This window comes from Perissodus microlepis, chromosome 6 (assembly GCF_051167445.1).
Source record: "Perissodus microlepis isolate ML-2025 ecotype Zambia chromosome 6, ASM5116744v1, whole genome shotgun sequence".
NCBI lineage: Eukaryota > Metazoa > Chordata > Actinopteri > Cichliformes > Cichlidae > Perissodus > Perissodus microlepis.
The window spans coordinates 16,273,041-16,285,103 of NC_140466.1; the positions used below are offsets into that span (position 1 = coordinate 16,273,041).

At 41.5% G+C, this 12,063-nt stretch overlaps 1 protein-coding gene and 1 long non-coding RNA gene across 2 annotated transcripts; both read right to left on the bottom strand.

The window, feature by feature from the left end:
* Positions 1-3,723: 3,723 nt before the first annotated feature.
* Positions 3,724-6,284, bottom strand: LOC146385381 (ubiquitin carboxyl-terminal hydrolase 37-like). The gene is made up of 6 exons (XM_084931076.1): positions 5,759-6,284; positions 5,317-5,673; positions 5,100-5,176; positions 4,811-4,919; positions 4,113-4,497; positions 3,724-4,026 (listed from the first exon to the last, which is right to left on the bottom strand). Exons 2-5 carry the CDS (start codon positions 5,422-5,424, stop codon positions 4,420-4,422), a joined length of 372 nt encoding a protein of 123 aa, XP_084787202.1. The 5' UTR covers positions 5,425-5,673; positions 5,759-6,284; the 3' UTR covers positions 3,724-4,026; positions 4,113-4,419.
* A 1,629-nt stretch (positions 6,285-7,913) lies between these two features.
* Positions 7,914-9,712, bottom strand: LOC146385382 (uncharacterized). Its single transcript, XR_014800490.1, has 3 exons — positions 9,589-9,712; positions 9,312-9,489; positions 7,914-9,217 (listed from the first exon to the last, which is right to left on the bottom strand). It is a non-coding gene; the product is annotated as an uncharacterized LOC146385382 (long non-coding RNA).
* Positions 9,713-12,063: the final 2,351 nt, after the last annotated feature.

Here is a 12,063-nt window from a genome sequence, read left to right on the forward strand (position 1 = left end):
TGTTTTTAACCTCTTGGGAACTTTCACTACATTCCTTACTTGATGCAGAAAGAAGAAAAGAGTCAGGGATGCATAGCAAGCACAACAAGACACCAGCAGTCCAGACCTTTCACCAACTGAAGACATTTGCAGCACCATAAAACATGACAGAGAAGAGCTGGGACTATGTGAAAGGGTGAAGTGCTGCAGTAAAGTTGCAATGGTCCTATCTTTTATACAGTCTATGGTTCGCTCTATTAAGATGTGATTATCTCCAAGGTCCATTTAGTTTTAGTTAGCTGAAGCTAAACCAGAAGTTAAAACGAGATGATGAAAAACATTTTTAGTTAATGTTACGACTGTTGTTGTAATGTTGTCTCATATGTAAATCTGAGTGTGCAGGTGCCTTTCCGTGATTGGTGCATCCATGGGACGGACCATACAGATTGGCTAATGACCTGGAGACAACATATGAGATGACACCGCCATGGACCTCAACCGGCAGGCTTTGTGTTACCTGTTTCTTTATACAGGAGCATGTAGGGGTGGACTGCCTTTTTATTTGATTACCCTTTTCTTATGTTTTTGTTAGTTAGGGAGATAAGACACTGTCATTTGGTTTTATTCTTTTCATAAATAAGTTTTGTACATCCTTTTGATACGGTCCCTCTTGTTTGTTGTTTTGGGGTCCACCCCGAAGCTATAGTTCGCTCCTTTCCTTTGTTAGAATTCAATCACTGTAAATAAATCACCATCAAAATTGTACTGGTTGTGTGATGTGCTGCTTGGGGTCAGACAGGGGTGGATCACCCCTATATTATGGTCTGGCCACCCTTAGACAGGCCATAACACTAACTAAAATGAAACTAGACTTAAAACTGGCTGGTGTCCTTACCAGTGACCTTGGGTCTGAACTGTGGGCTCCTCTTTCCAGGTGTTCGTACTGCCTGAGTGGGACCAAGATGTGCTGTCTTGCCTCTTTTGGGTTTTCTGCATGTTTCTGGCTCAGCATGCACTTCTTGGCGTTCGCTGTTGGTTGCAGCCACTTGAGGTTTCTGGGCTCATTTGGGTTCTCAACACTGGGTGACTTTGATGGGAGTGAAAGAATCCTCACAACATAAATCACCACACTACCTGCTTTTGTTTCAGATTTTTTCTTTATCCTTGTTAACATGTTTGGGTACTGGGTTTACCTGTAATGCATTTTGTGCTCCAAAAGCTGTTATTTTGTGGAGCTGTGCTCCAAAAGCTGTTAGCATGACCTTTTTTTATCATTAGATTGTGCCACACCAGCACCTGAGAGAAAAGCTTTGAGTTTGATTTTGTGTTTTGCAGGCACTCAGGAGAATAAGTCATGATGTTTCTTGTGTTTGTCATGTTAGTATCTCAGTGCTTGTCAATCACCAGTCAACAGTGTCACCACTATGAACAACATCCTGCGACCGTTTGAGTCAAAACCTTCGAGAAGTCCCTGCAGCCGCTTCAAAACTCATCACTGAGCTCGATCTCTCTTTTAACACGCTGGAGACAACAATGAAAGATGACTTTCTTTCATATGCTGCTTTGAGGGCTTTGTTTGTGAACAACAACAGAATCAAAACCATCCATGAAGAGACATTTCACCCGCTGATTAATTTGGAGAAACTGGACTTCCACAAACCAGTTGGAGACTTTGTCTTCTGGGTGGTTTCAGAACCTGATTTCTCTCCACTATTTCAATCTTTTGGGAAACAAATATACAACACTGGGTCCGGGAAACCTTTTCCTGCCACTGAGGAGCTTGAAGACCCTCCATTTTTGAGGAGCTTTCCTTCAGTCTGTCAGTGAAAGGGATTTTTTTTAAATCTTGAAACTGCCGTGACCCTGTCCAAAGACCAGCTGGCCGGGTCAGTCATGGATATTCACAAATACCCCATAGTACTGGTGGAAAAGAAATATCGGGGGAAAATGCATAGAGTAACGGCTGCAGTTAGCTGACGGCCATCACACCCCTTAAATCTGAAAACTGATTGGTCGGGGTTTAGTAGCTCAATAGGGCAGTATGTAGGCCTGCACACACCACCAACAGGGACACGTGGCGTTTGGGTTGCCCGTTCCAGCAATTCGCTACACAGAAGATAATGGCATTATGCAACTGGCCCTTTGATCAAATGATGAGAGCTGATAGTCAAATAGTGCGCCCTGACATAGCACTGACATTTCCACATGTTGTAACGAGTAGGGACAGACCATGTTCAGTGTGTCGTGACACTTGCACGATGGAAGAACACACCCACTTGTTGGTGCCAGAAGAGCCACTGAGAAATTATTGTTTTAGCTGGCTCATTACAAGTCGATGGCTGGTCACCTGGAATAAGATAAAACTCTGGAGCGAATAATTGCCCGATTTTACTGGCCAGGAAACTGTTTTAGACTTAGAGCTTTTTATTGTCATTGTGCAGTTTCTTGCACAGTGAAATTGGGTAAGTGGAGAGCATAGAGCCGCTGTATCTGTGCGCACCACCATCTTGCATTTTTGGATGTGCGCCGATGGTGTGCGTCCAGTGGTGTCAGCTGGTGAACCAGCTGGTCATTTAAAAAGCACCTTTATGCCCCTCACCATTAATGGAGGTCCCATTTGAGCACATTGGCATGGACCTCATTTTATCAATGAGAAAAAGAAAGTCTTTAGTTCAGCTGTTGTTAACTGATCTTGACTTTGTTGATTAAACGTTGCAAACCTGCCTTCAGTGTGTCCTGTACATGAGGTCATTTAGTACACCACAGCACGGTGAGTTTTTTGAGCTGATGAAGTTCAGCCAAAACAGGAAACATGCAGCAGGAGACAGTAACTTGTTAAAATGTTATAAAAGGTACAATTAAAGATTTTCACCCTACAGGGTTGTCAATGATCCAAGGATAAATGTCTAATTTGGTCAAAATTTTATAAGCCATTTCTGGAGAGACTGCAGTGGAAATGTTGTCACTTTTGGACTTTGCTACCTGCAGCTAAACATTTGCAGCTAAATCATTTATTTAAAAGCAGAAGCTGCAACTGATCGAGTGAATGTTTGTCTGAAAACTTAAACTGAACTCCAAGGGTACCATTGCTCCAGCTTACCATCTTTACCTGAGTGAATCAGTTTGTTGAACAATCTAAATGATTCAGAAACTTCTGTGACATCAACTTAACTAAGGCTCATTACAAATTTCACAAAACACTGCTGAATACTTTTAATATTTTTTTATTAGTTATTTTTGTTTTGTTGTTATTTTGATTTTAATAAAACAAAATAACAAAGAATTAAATAATTTCTTTGTTTTTTTTTAAATTTAATTTCTTTTACAAATAAATTAATAATAATATTAATAATAATAACTATAAAATTAGTGATGTCAGCGTAAACGTCATTAGTTAAAATAACGTTAACACTGACAGCACTAATTTGTTGCCAGAGAGCAAGCCAAACACTGGTCCAGAAAAGGACGATCTCTAGTAGTGGTGCACTACTAGTAGATTTGTTTTAACCTCCTAGGACCTGGTGTCCACATATGTGGACATAACATTTTGGGTTGTCTAGACCAAAATACAAAATTTTGCTCTTCAAAAACCTGACATCCACTTATGAGGGAGGACATTACACTGCCACTGTTCAATCGAAATTTAAAATGAACGTCCTCATATGTGGATCTCATTGTTTTGAGAAACAAAAAAAAGATAGTCCAAATCTGATGTCTTTGTTTTTGCATTCATCAGGTCCCAATCAACCCAAATGGCACAGAGAAATGAAAAATGCATGCCATGAAAGAGTTCAGGTCTTAGGATGTTAAAAATGTCCCTGCTGATGAGACCAGTGAATGTGGGGCGACGGTGGCAAGAAAAAACTCCCTCCTGGAGGAAGAAATCTTGGGAGGAACCAGGCTCTCTGGGAGGACCCTTCCTCCTGAGGGCAATACTTACCAGTACTTGTCCTCCAGTGTGCGATGGTGGGCTGGGACGAGTGTTGTTTCTTCTCAGCATGATGATGACCTTAACTTCCTTCCTTCCTTCCATTTCCTGTTTCAGAACTGAGAATGAAGACAAAACTGGTTAACAAGGTAACAGGACATTTAAAAATTCTCTCACTTCAGGATGAGATGCTGTGTCTTCTTACGTTTCTCTTGTAAAACAGCATGTAGGCCGAGTGCTGCTGTTCCTCACAAGCTGCAGATCCAGTTGTGTGGAGCACCTGTGCGTCATTATAGGTGAGCCAGCGATCTGATGTAGAGTGCTGACTCTCCTCAGGATGGACAGAACTACAGATGTAGTGTCCTGAAATCACATTAAGACAAATGAATCCAACTTCTGGAAGTCAACTGATTCAAGCAAACAGTGATTTTGACTTAGTGCTTCTTAGAACATCAAAAGCTTTTGTGTGTGAGTCCTTCACTGAAAAGTAGCAAGTTTTCATTTTCTGTTTGTCACAAGTCTGTTGTTTTACCTGACTCTGTGCCTCCATAATGACTAATGATGCTGACAAGACTATAACAGCCACCACCCTGAGAAGGAACAAATCCAAAGAGTGTTAGTTTCATAAAGTCTCACATCAGTGCCATAATTAAGCTGATTTGCTGAGGCTACGTCCACACGAATGCGTTTTCGTTTGAAAACACATCGTTTTCTCTCCGCTTTGACCTCCCGTCCACACTGAGACGGCGTTTTCCTCAAGGAAAAACACAGCATCTTGAAAACGCTCTCGAAAACGCATACATTTGAAAACGGAGCAGTCCCGTCGCAGTGTGGACACGGAGTTTTCAAATCTATCAGGGCTAGTGTGGACGTAGCCTGAGACGTTCTGCAGTCTGTTTTTACCTGATTGGATGGCACCACCAAGTCCCTCTGCAGCCTGACGGGGTCATCCACCTTCTGAATCTTGTAGGTTTGTGTAAAGCCAAACCTCTTCAGATGCAAGATCAGAACTCTGGCAGAAAAGAAAAAAAATAAAACAAACAAGGTAGAAAATAAGAAGAATGAGTTTCAAACACAAACAGAAGATGGGAGAAAACGACTGCTCAAGTATTGTCTCGAAAAACTCTGATATTTGATGCGCCACAGTTTGGAAACCTGGTCAGTCGATCAATTCTGATGTGACCTTACTCACCTTGGCAGTGTATCAAAAGACGACTTCAGTTCTGAGGCCGTCCCTCCACAATCACAGCGAAATTCTATTTCTTGTTCCTGAACAATAGCACAGAGAAAACAGGCTTTATGTTAGAAAGAAATCTCAACATATGCACACACACATACACACAAACACTAACAAAAAAGGTGTGTTAAGATCGCTGACACTACAACTCTATTGGAATTTGTGATCTTACCTTCAAGTATGTCTCTAACATGTTTATAACAGACCCCTCTGGAACCAGGTCAAGAGACAAGCTGGTGAATTCCTCTTGCTGTGATGATTGGTGACCGCAGCTACACATTTCAGGAGTAACGTAGTTAAAGTAAAGATCAGGTAGGTGGAAAAGAGGTATATGAAAATATTGCAACCAGCTCTGCGTTTCTGAAAGACAGGCTTACCTCTTGCATGTCCTCATGTTTTCCATTTTAAAAATGTGATGGTCTTCTACTGGGCAGGTATAACTTTGGCCCAGGAGAGCTGCGTTCCTCTCCAGGTGAGGTGTGAGCCTTTTGACCTCATTGAGGAACAATGTTAGGAATTCATGAGCGTCCTGAAAGAAAAGCAGAGAGATTTAAAACAGTACATCAAAATCAGAAGGTAAAGCAAAAAACGAAATGTCCAAATAGCTGACGCACTTTCTGTGCACTGCCGGTGTATTCAGGAGCTTGACTGCTGAATGCCTTCTTAAAAGCTCTTAGGTGGTGATCTTTAAGGCCATAATCTGTTGACTCATGACAGTCCCTGACATCAATGAGCCTTCTGTAGAAAGGAAAGGGTAAACAGACATTTCTGCTGTTAGATCTCTTTGTTCTTCAGGTTTTTGAAGAAAGTAGAAGGTTGACGTAGCGCACCTTAAGAGCTGAGCTTCTGGATCTGTGCTCCACAAAACCTCCTGACGCCTGATGTCTCTTATGAACTCCTCAATGTTGAGGAGGCTCTGCAGGCAGGAGTTCATGTAGCAGGTGTTTCCGATGTTTGGAAACCTGACACACACGCACAACGTTTACAGTATCAGTGTAAAAGAATTCATTTTCTCCACTTTGACAAAGTGAGCTTTGGTCTTTGTGCACCACGTGTACTCACCCGAAGCAGTCTATAGTCTCAGTTTGACTTTCTATTATTTTTCCACCGCATGCTACACTGCTCCAAAAAGGTAAAAACACAAACACAAAATTAGGAAAGATGTCAGGATGCTGAGCAGTGTATGTGCGTGTATGCATGAGCTTTGAAGTTGAAACATTTTGGAGGACGTCTTTCTCTTACCTGTTAAACACATGCTCCCATCCACTCTCTTGGTCCAGAAGCTCCATAATCAAAGTGTCCCAAATCAGGTCTGCTGGGATCTTTTCCGTGGTGCTTCTTACCTGCTATATATATAGGACATAGCTGTGTGCCTCATTGCTCTTAATTGCTCTCATTTAAATGCTTGATGACAGTGACTCTTTCCATAAAACATACCTTCCCGGATTTAAAAAGAGACCAGCGACACCTGTTTTGTGTCTTCACTGTGTTGCTCTCTGCCTCTGCATCGCTGTCAGTTTGCTGCAGAGGACGAACAAACATAAGTTTATTAAAAAAGTAAAGTCACTTAAAATTAACAAGTGCATTTTAAAGAGAATGTGCATTTCATATGTTTTGTGTAAAAGCAAACCGAGGAACAGCAGAAGAAGTGTCTCCATTTTCTCTTCTTCTTCTTCTTTTGACCATTTTCAGGGTTAGCTGGTGTGGCAGCAACAGAAGCATCCGGGATGCTGATCAGGAGAAAAGTGTAAATGTTGTGGAAATTTATAAGAAGGAGTACATTTTGCTAATACAGATTGCTAATAACAGTGAATAACTGTAATGGAATACCAACATGAACAAAATCATGTATTTTATACATTTACACTCTACATTTTCAAACGCTAATCTCTGCAACCATATAAATAATAGACAAGACTAGAAGTAGTAAAAAAGATGTAAATACACAAGGTGGAAGAAAAATGCCAATAAAAGGGAAATAAAAGAGCTCCAACTAAACCACTGCTATAAATATCTCCAGCAGCATTAAAGAGTGGCGCATTTCTTTACCTCTGATGAGACGTAGAAGGAATTTCCTTCTCTGCCACGTTTTGTTTGTGTAATTTCTGTTTAGAAACAAGAAAACCAACATCAGTAATGGCATAAAACAAACATACCAAGGGAGTCTCTCCATGAAAAGTGTCCAGTTAGAAAATTTGGTATTATTTCATATTATTTATCACTTTAGTGAGCTGTCAGCTCATGAAGCAGATATATAGGAATATCTTTAAATAAAATAAAAACAATTTATTCATGCTTTAAATTCAGTTTTAAAGTTTGTCCTATGAAATACAAAATCCTTCATTTGGTTCTGATCAAAATTCAGTTTTTACAGAAATCATCCATGAAGCTTCATTAAAAGCTTCAAAAATGCTTATTCACCACAAAAAATATTTAGAGAAACATCCTGCAAGTCTCTTCAAACTTACCTTTCTGTGAAAAAAAAACAACAAACGTTTAAACATCTTTGAACTTAATTTGAGGACATAGCTGTGCTAAATTGCTCTTAATTCTTCTCATTTAACTGTGATGAGTAAATGCTTGATGACAGTGACTCTTTCCATAAAACATACCTTCCAGAATTTAAAAAGAAACCAGCGACACTTTTTTTGTGTCTTGTGAAATGAGACAGCGTTCCTCCGAGACCCTGGTGCTATATATGACATATACGGACAAACCCAGGACTACATAAAGTGCAGTGTGCATAAGCTGCAAAAATAAACAAGACAAAACAGTGCAAAACTAGACAGAACAGGACGATACAGACACAAGACAATGGAAATGTGCAAAATGCTGAGTATTGTGCAAAAGTAACTTGGTGTCTGTATGTATGTGTATGAGTGTGAGATACTGCAGATAAGTGCTTGGTAGTGACGTGTGTGTAGGTGTGCGTGTGCCAGTGCAGTCACTGAGTGTTCAGGGGTCTGACGGCTTGTGGGAAGAAACTTTTCCGTAGTTTGGTAGCGAGGGCCCGGATGTTCTGGGACCTCTTTCCAGAAGGCAGCAGGGTGAAGAGTGTGTTTGAAGGGTGTGTGGGGTCCTCCAGCAAGCGGTTGTTATAAGGAGGGGAGAGGGGCTCCAATGATCTTCTCAGCTGCTCTCACAATCCGTTGTAGGGTACTGCGATCCAATACGCTGCAGTTACCATACCAGACAGTGATGCAGCTACTTAGGATGCTCTCGTTAGTCCCACTGTAAAAGGTGGTGAGAATGGATGGTGGGAGATGGGCTTTCCTCAGCTTCTGCATGAAGTAGAGATGCTGCTGGGCCTTCTTGGTTATGGAGCTGGTGTTGAGGGAGCAGGAGAGGTTCTCCGCCAGGTGGACACCAAGAAATCTGGTGCTCTTGACGACCTCCACAGAGGATCCATTCATGTTAAGTGGGCAGTGATCCCACTGTGCTCTCCTGAAGTCAACAATCTCTTTTGTTTTGTCCACGTTCAGAGACAGGTTGTTGACTCTACACCTCTACAGATGGCCCGCAGTGCAACCCTTCAGCTCCCTAGTAGATTCACCTATATACAAATTTAAAGACCTAGGAGACTTACTTCTCGTCAGAGTTGTAGCATTCACAAGATTTTCAGAAAACTTGACCTTTGAACTTGAGGTCAAGGTCACTGATATTCAAACTGACCCCAGAACTTTAGTAGATGCACCAATGGCATCAATTCAAAATCCTGCCCCTCGTTCTCGAATTATTGTCTTGACCAAGCTGAGTATACAATTATGAAACAATCATTTTCCATTTTTATTTCACTATCTGTAACTAAGACAAATAAACAGTATTTGGGACACAAGTCACTATTAAAGTGGTTAGTGAGACTCCACATCTGATAACAGTATAACACACTGCTTATTTATGTAAAATTGTCATCAATAAATGTGTTCAAAACAGAAGCTACACTGGCTTTAAAAGTTTTTGTTAACTCTGACTACCTGTCTGCTCTTACCTGTTTCTTTTGCTCTCTGCTGTCTTCATCCTCCATCCAACTCTACAGCTATTGTTAGGGATGACATGATGAAACTGAAGGGTGTCTGGGCACCGAAAAAAGAAAAGAAGAGAGATTGGATTAGGCTGCAGCTGGCGTGCCATTCTCTCACTTCAGGATGAGATGCTGTGTCTTCTTACGTTTCTCTTGTAAAACAGGATGTAGGCTGAGTGCTGCTGTTCCTCACAAGCTGCAGATCCAGTTGTGTGCAGCACCTGTGCGTCATTATAGGTGAGCCAAGGATCTGATGTAGAGTGCTGACTCTCCTCTGGATGGACAGAATTACAGATGCAGCAGCTGTTTCCGATGTATGGAAACCTGACACACAAACAAAAGTTTACAGTATCAGTGTAAAATAATTCATTTTGTCCAGGTTGAGAAGGTGAGCTTTGGTCCTTGTGCACCACGTGTACTCACCTGAAGCCGTCTGTAGTCTGAATTTTATTTTCCATTATTTATCCACCGCCCAAATGTTTCACTACGCTACTGCAAAAAGGTAAAAACACAAACACACAATTAGACACTGAGCACTGGATGTGCATGCATGCATGAGCTTTGAAGTTTAAACTTTTTATTTTTATTTTTATCATCAACAATTTTTATTTATTTCATTTTAAACTTCAATAACAGAGCTTAAGGATAACTACATAAATAAATAGTTTAAAAAACAAACAAACAAAAACAAAACAACAACAAAACAAAACACTACAACAACAAAAAACAAAACAAAGGGAAGTTATCCTATTCTTTCTTCGCACACCAATCCCCACACCACCACTCTGTCATTACTCCTCTGTTCTTCAAGTTACAGAAAGCCAGCTTGTAAAGGGGGACCAAATACAATCATATTGAGGCAATTTGTCTAATAAACCATAAGTCACTTTTTCGTAAGACGCCAACTTAGCCATTGTCTTTAGCCACTCTTCATAGGGAGGGGGGTTCTTTTTCCGCCAATGTCTTAGCAGGACCCGTTTGGCCGTAGTAAGAGCCAAAATAATCCATCTTTTTGTATAACTGGAAAAATCTCCATCAGAAAGTTCTGTGGTTATACCAAGTATGGACAGTTTTGGTGAGATACCAAATCTCCTTTTTAAAACACTGAAAATTACCTCCATTATATTTTCCCACCAATCCCGAAGTGCCGAACAGCTCCATAAGATATGTAAAATCAAAGCATTTTGACCATCACATCTCCAACACTTAAAACTGGCTGGTGTCCTTACCAGTGACCTTGGGTCTGAACTGTGGGCTCCTCTTTCCAGGTGTTCGTACTGCCTGAGTGGGACCAAGATGTGCTGTCTTGCCTCTTTTGGGTTTTCTGCATGTTTCTGGCTCAGCATGCACTTCTTGGCGTTCGCTGTTGGTTGCAGCCACTTGAGGTTTCTGGGCTCATTTGGGTTCTCAACACTGGGTGACTTTGATGGGAGTGAAAGCATCCTCACAACATAAATCACCACACTACCTGCTTTTGTTTCAGATTTTTTCTTTATCCTTGTTAACATGTTTGGGTACTGGGTTTACCTGTAATGCATTTTGTGCTCCAAAAGCTGTTATTTTGTGGAGCTGTGCTCCAAAAGCTGTTAGCATGACCTTTTTTTATCATTAGATTGTGCCACACCAGCACCTGAGAGAAAAGCTTTGAGTTTGATTTTGTGTTTTGCAGGCACTCAGGAGAATAAGTCATGATGTTTCTTGTGTTTGTGCTTGTCAATCACCAGTCAACAGTGTCACCACTATGAACAACATCCTGCGACCGTTTGAGTCAAAACCTTCGAGAAGTCCCTGCAGCCGCTTCAAAAGTCATCACTGAGCTCGATCTCTCTTTTAACACGCTGGAGACAACAATGAAAGATGACTTTCTTTCATATGCTGCTTTGAGGGCTTTGTTTGTGAACAACAACAGAATCAAAACCATCCATGAAGAGACATTTCACCCGCTGATTAATTTGGAGAAACTGGACTTCCACAAACCAGTTGGAGACTTTGTCTTCTGGATGGTTTCAGAACCTGATTTCTCTCCACTATTTCAATCTTTTGGGAAACAAATATACAACACTGGGTCCGGGAAACCTTTTCCTGCCACTGAGGAGCTTGAAGACCCTCCATTTTTGAGGAGCTTTCCTTCAGTCTGTCAGTGAAAGGGATTTTTTTTAAATCTTGAAACTGCCGTGACCCTGTCCAAAGACCAGCTGGCCGGGTCAGTCATGGATATTCACAAATACCCCATAGTACTGGTGGAAAAGAAATATCGGGGGAAAATGCATAGAGTAACGGCTGCAGTTAGCTGACGGCCATCACACCCCTTAAATCTGAAAACTGATTGGTCGGGGTTTAGTAGCTCAATAGGGCAGTATGTAGGCCTGCACACACCACCAACAGGGACACGTGGCGTTTGGGTTGCCCGTTCCAGCAATTCGCTACACAGAAGATAATGGCATTATGCAACTGGCCCTTTGATCAAATGATGAGAGCTGATAGTCAAATAGTGCGCCCTGACATAGCACTGACATTTCCACATGTTGTAACGAGTAGGGACAGACCATGTTCAGTGTGTCGTGACACTTGCACGATGGAAGAACACACCCACTTGTTGGTGCCAGAAGAGCCACTGAGAAATTATTGTTTTAGCTGGCTCATTACAAGTCGATGGCTGGTCACCTGGAATAAGATAAAACTCTGGAGCGAATAATTGCCCGATTTTACTGGCCAGGAAACTGTTTTAGACTTAGAGCTTTTTATTGTCATTGTGCAGTTTCTTGCACAGTGAAATTGGGTAAGTGGAGAGCATAGAGCCGCTGTATCTGTGCGCACCACCATCTTGCATTTTTGGATGTGCGCCGATGGTGTGCGTCCAGTGGTGTCAGCTGGTGAACCAGCTGGTCATTTAAAAAG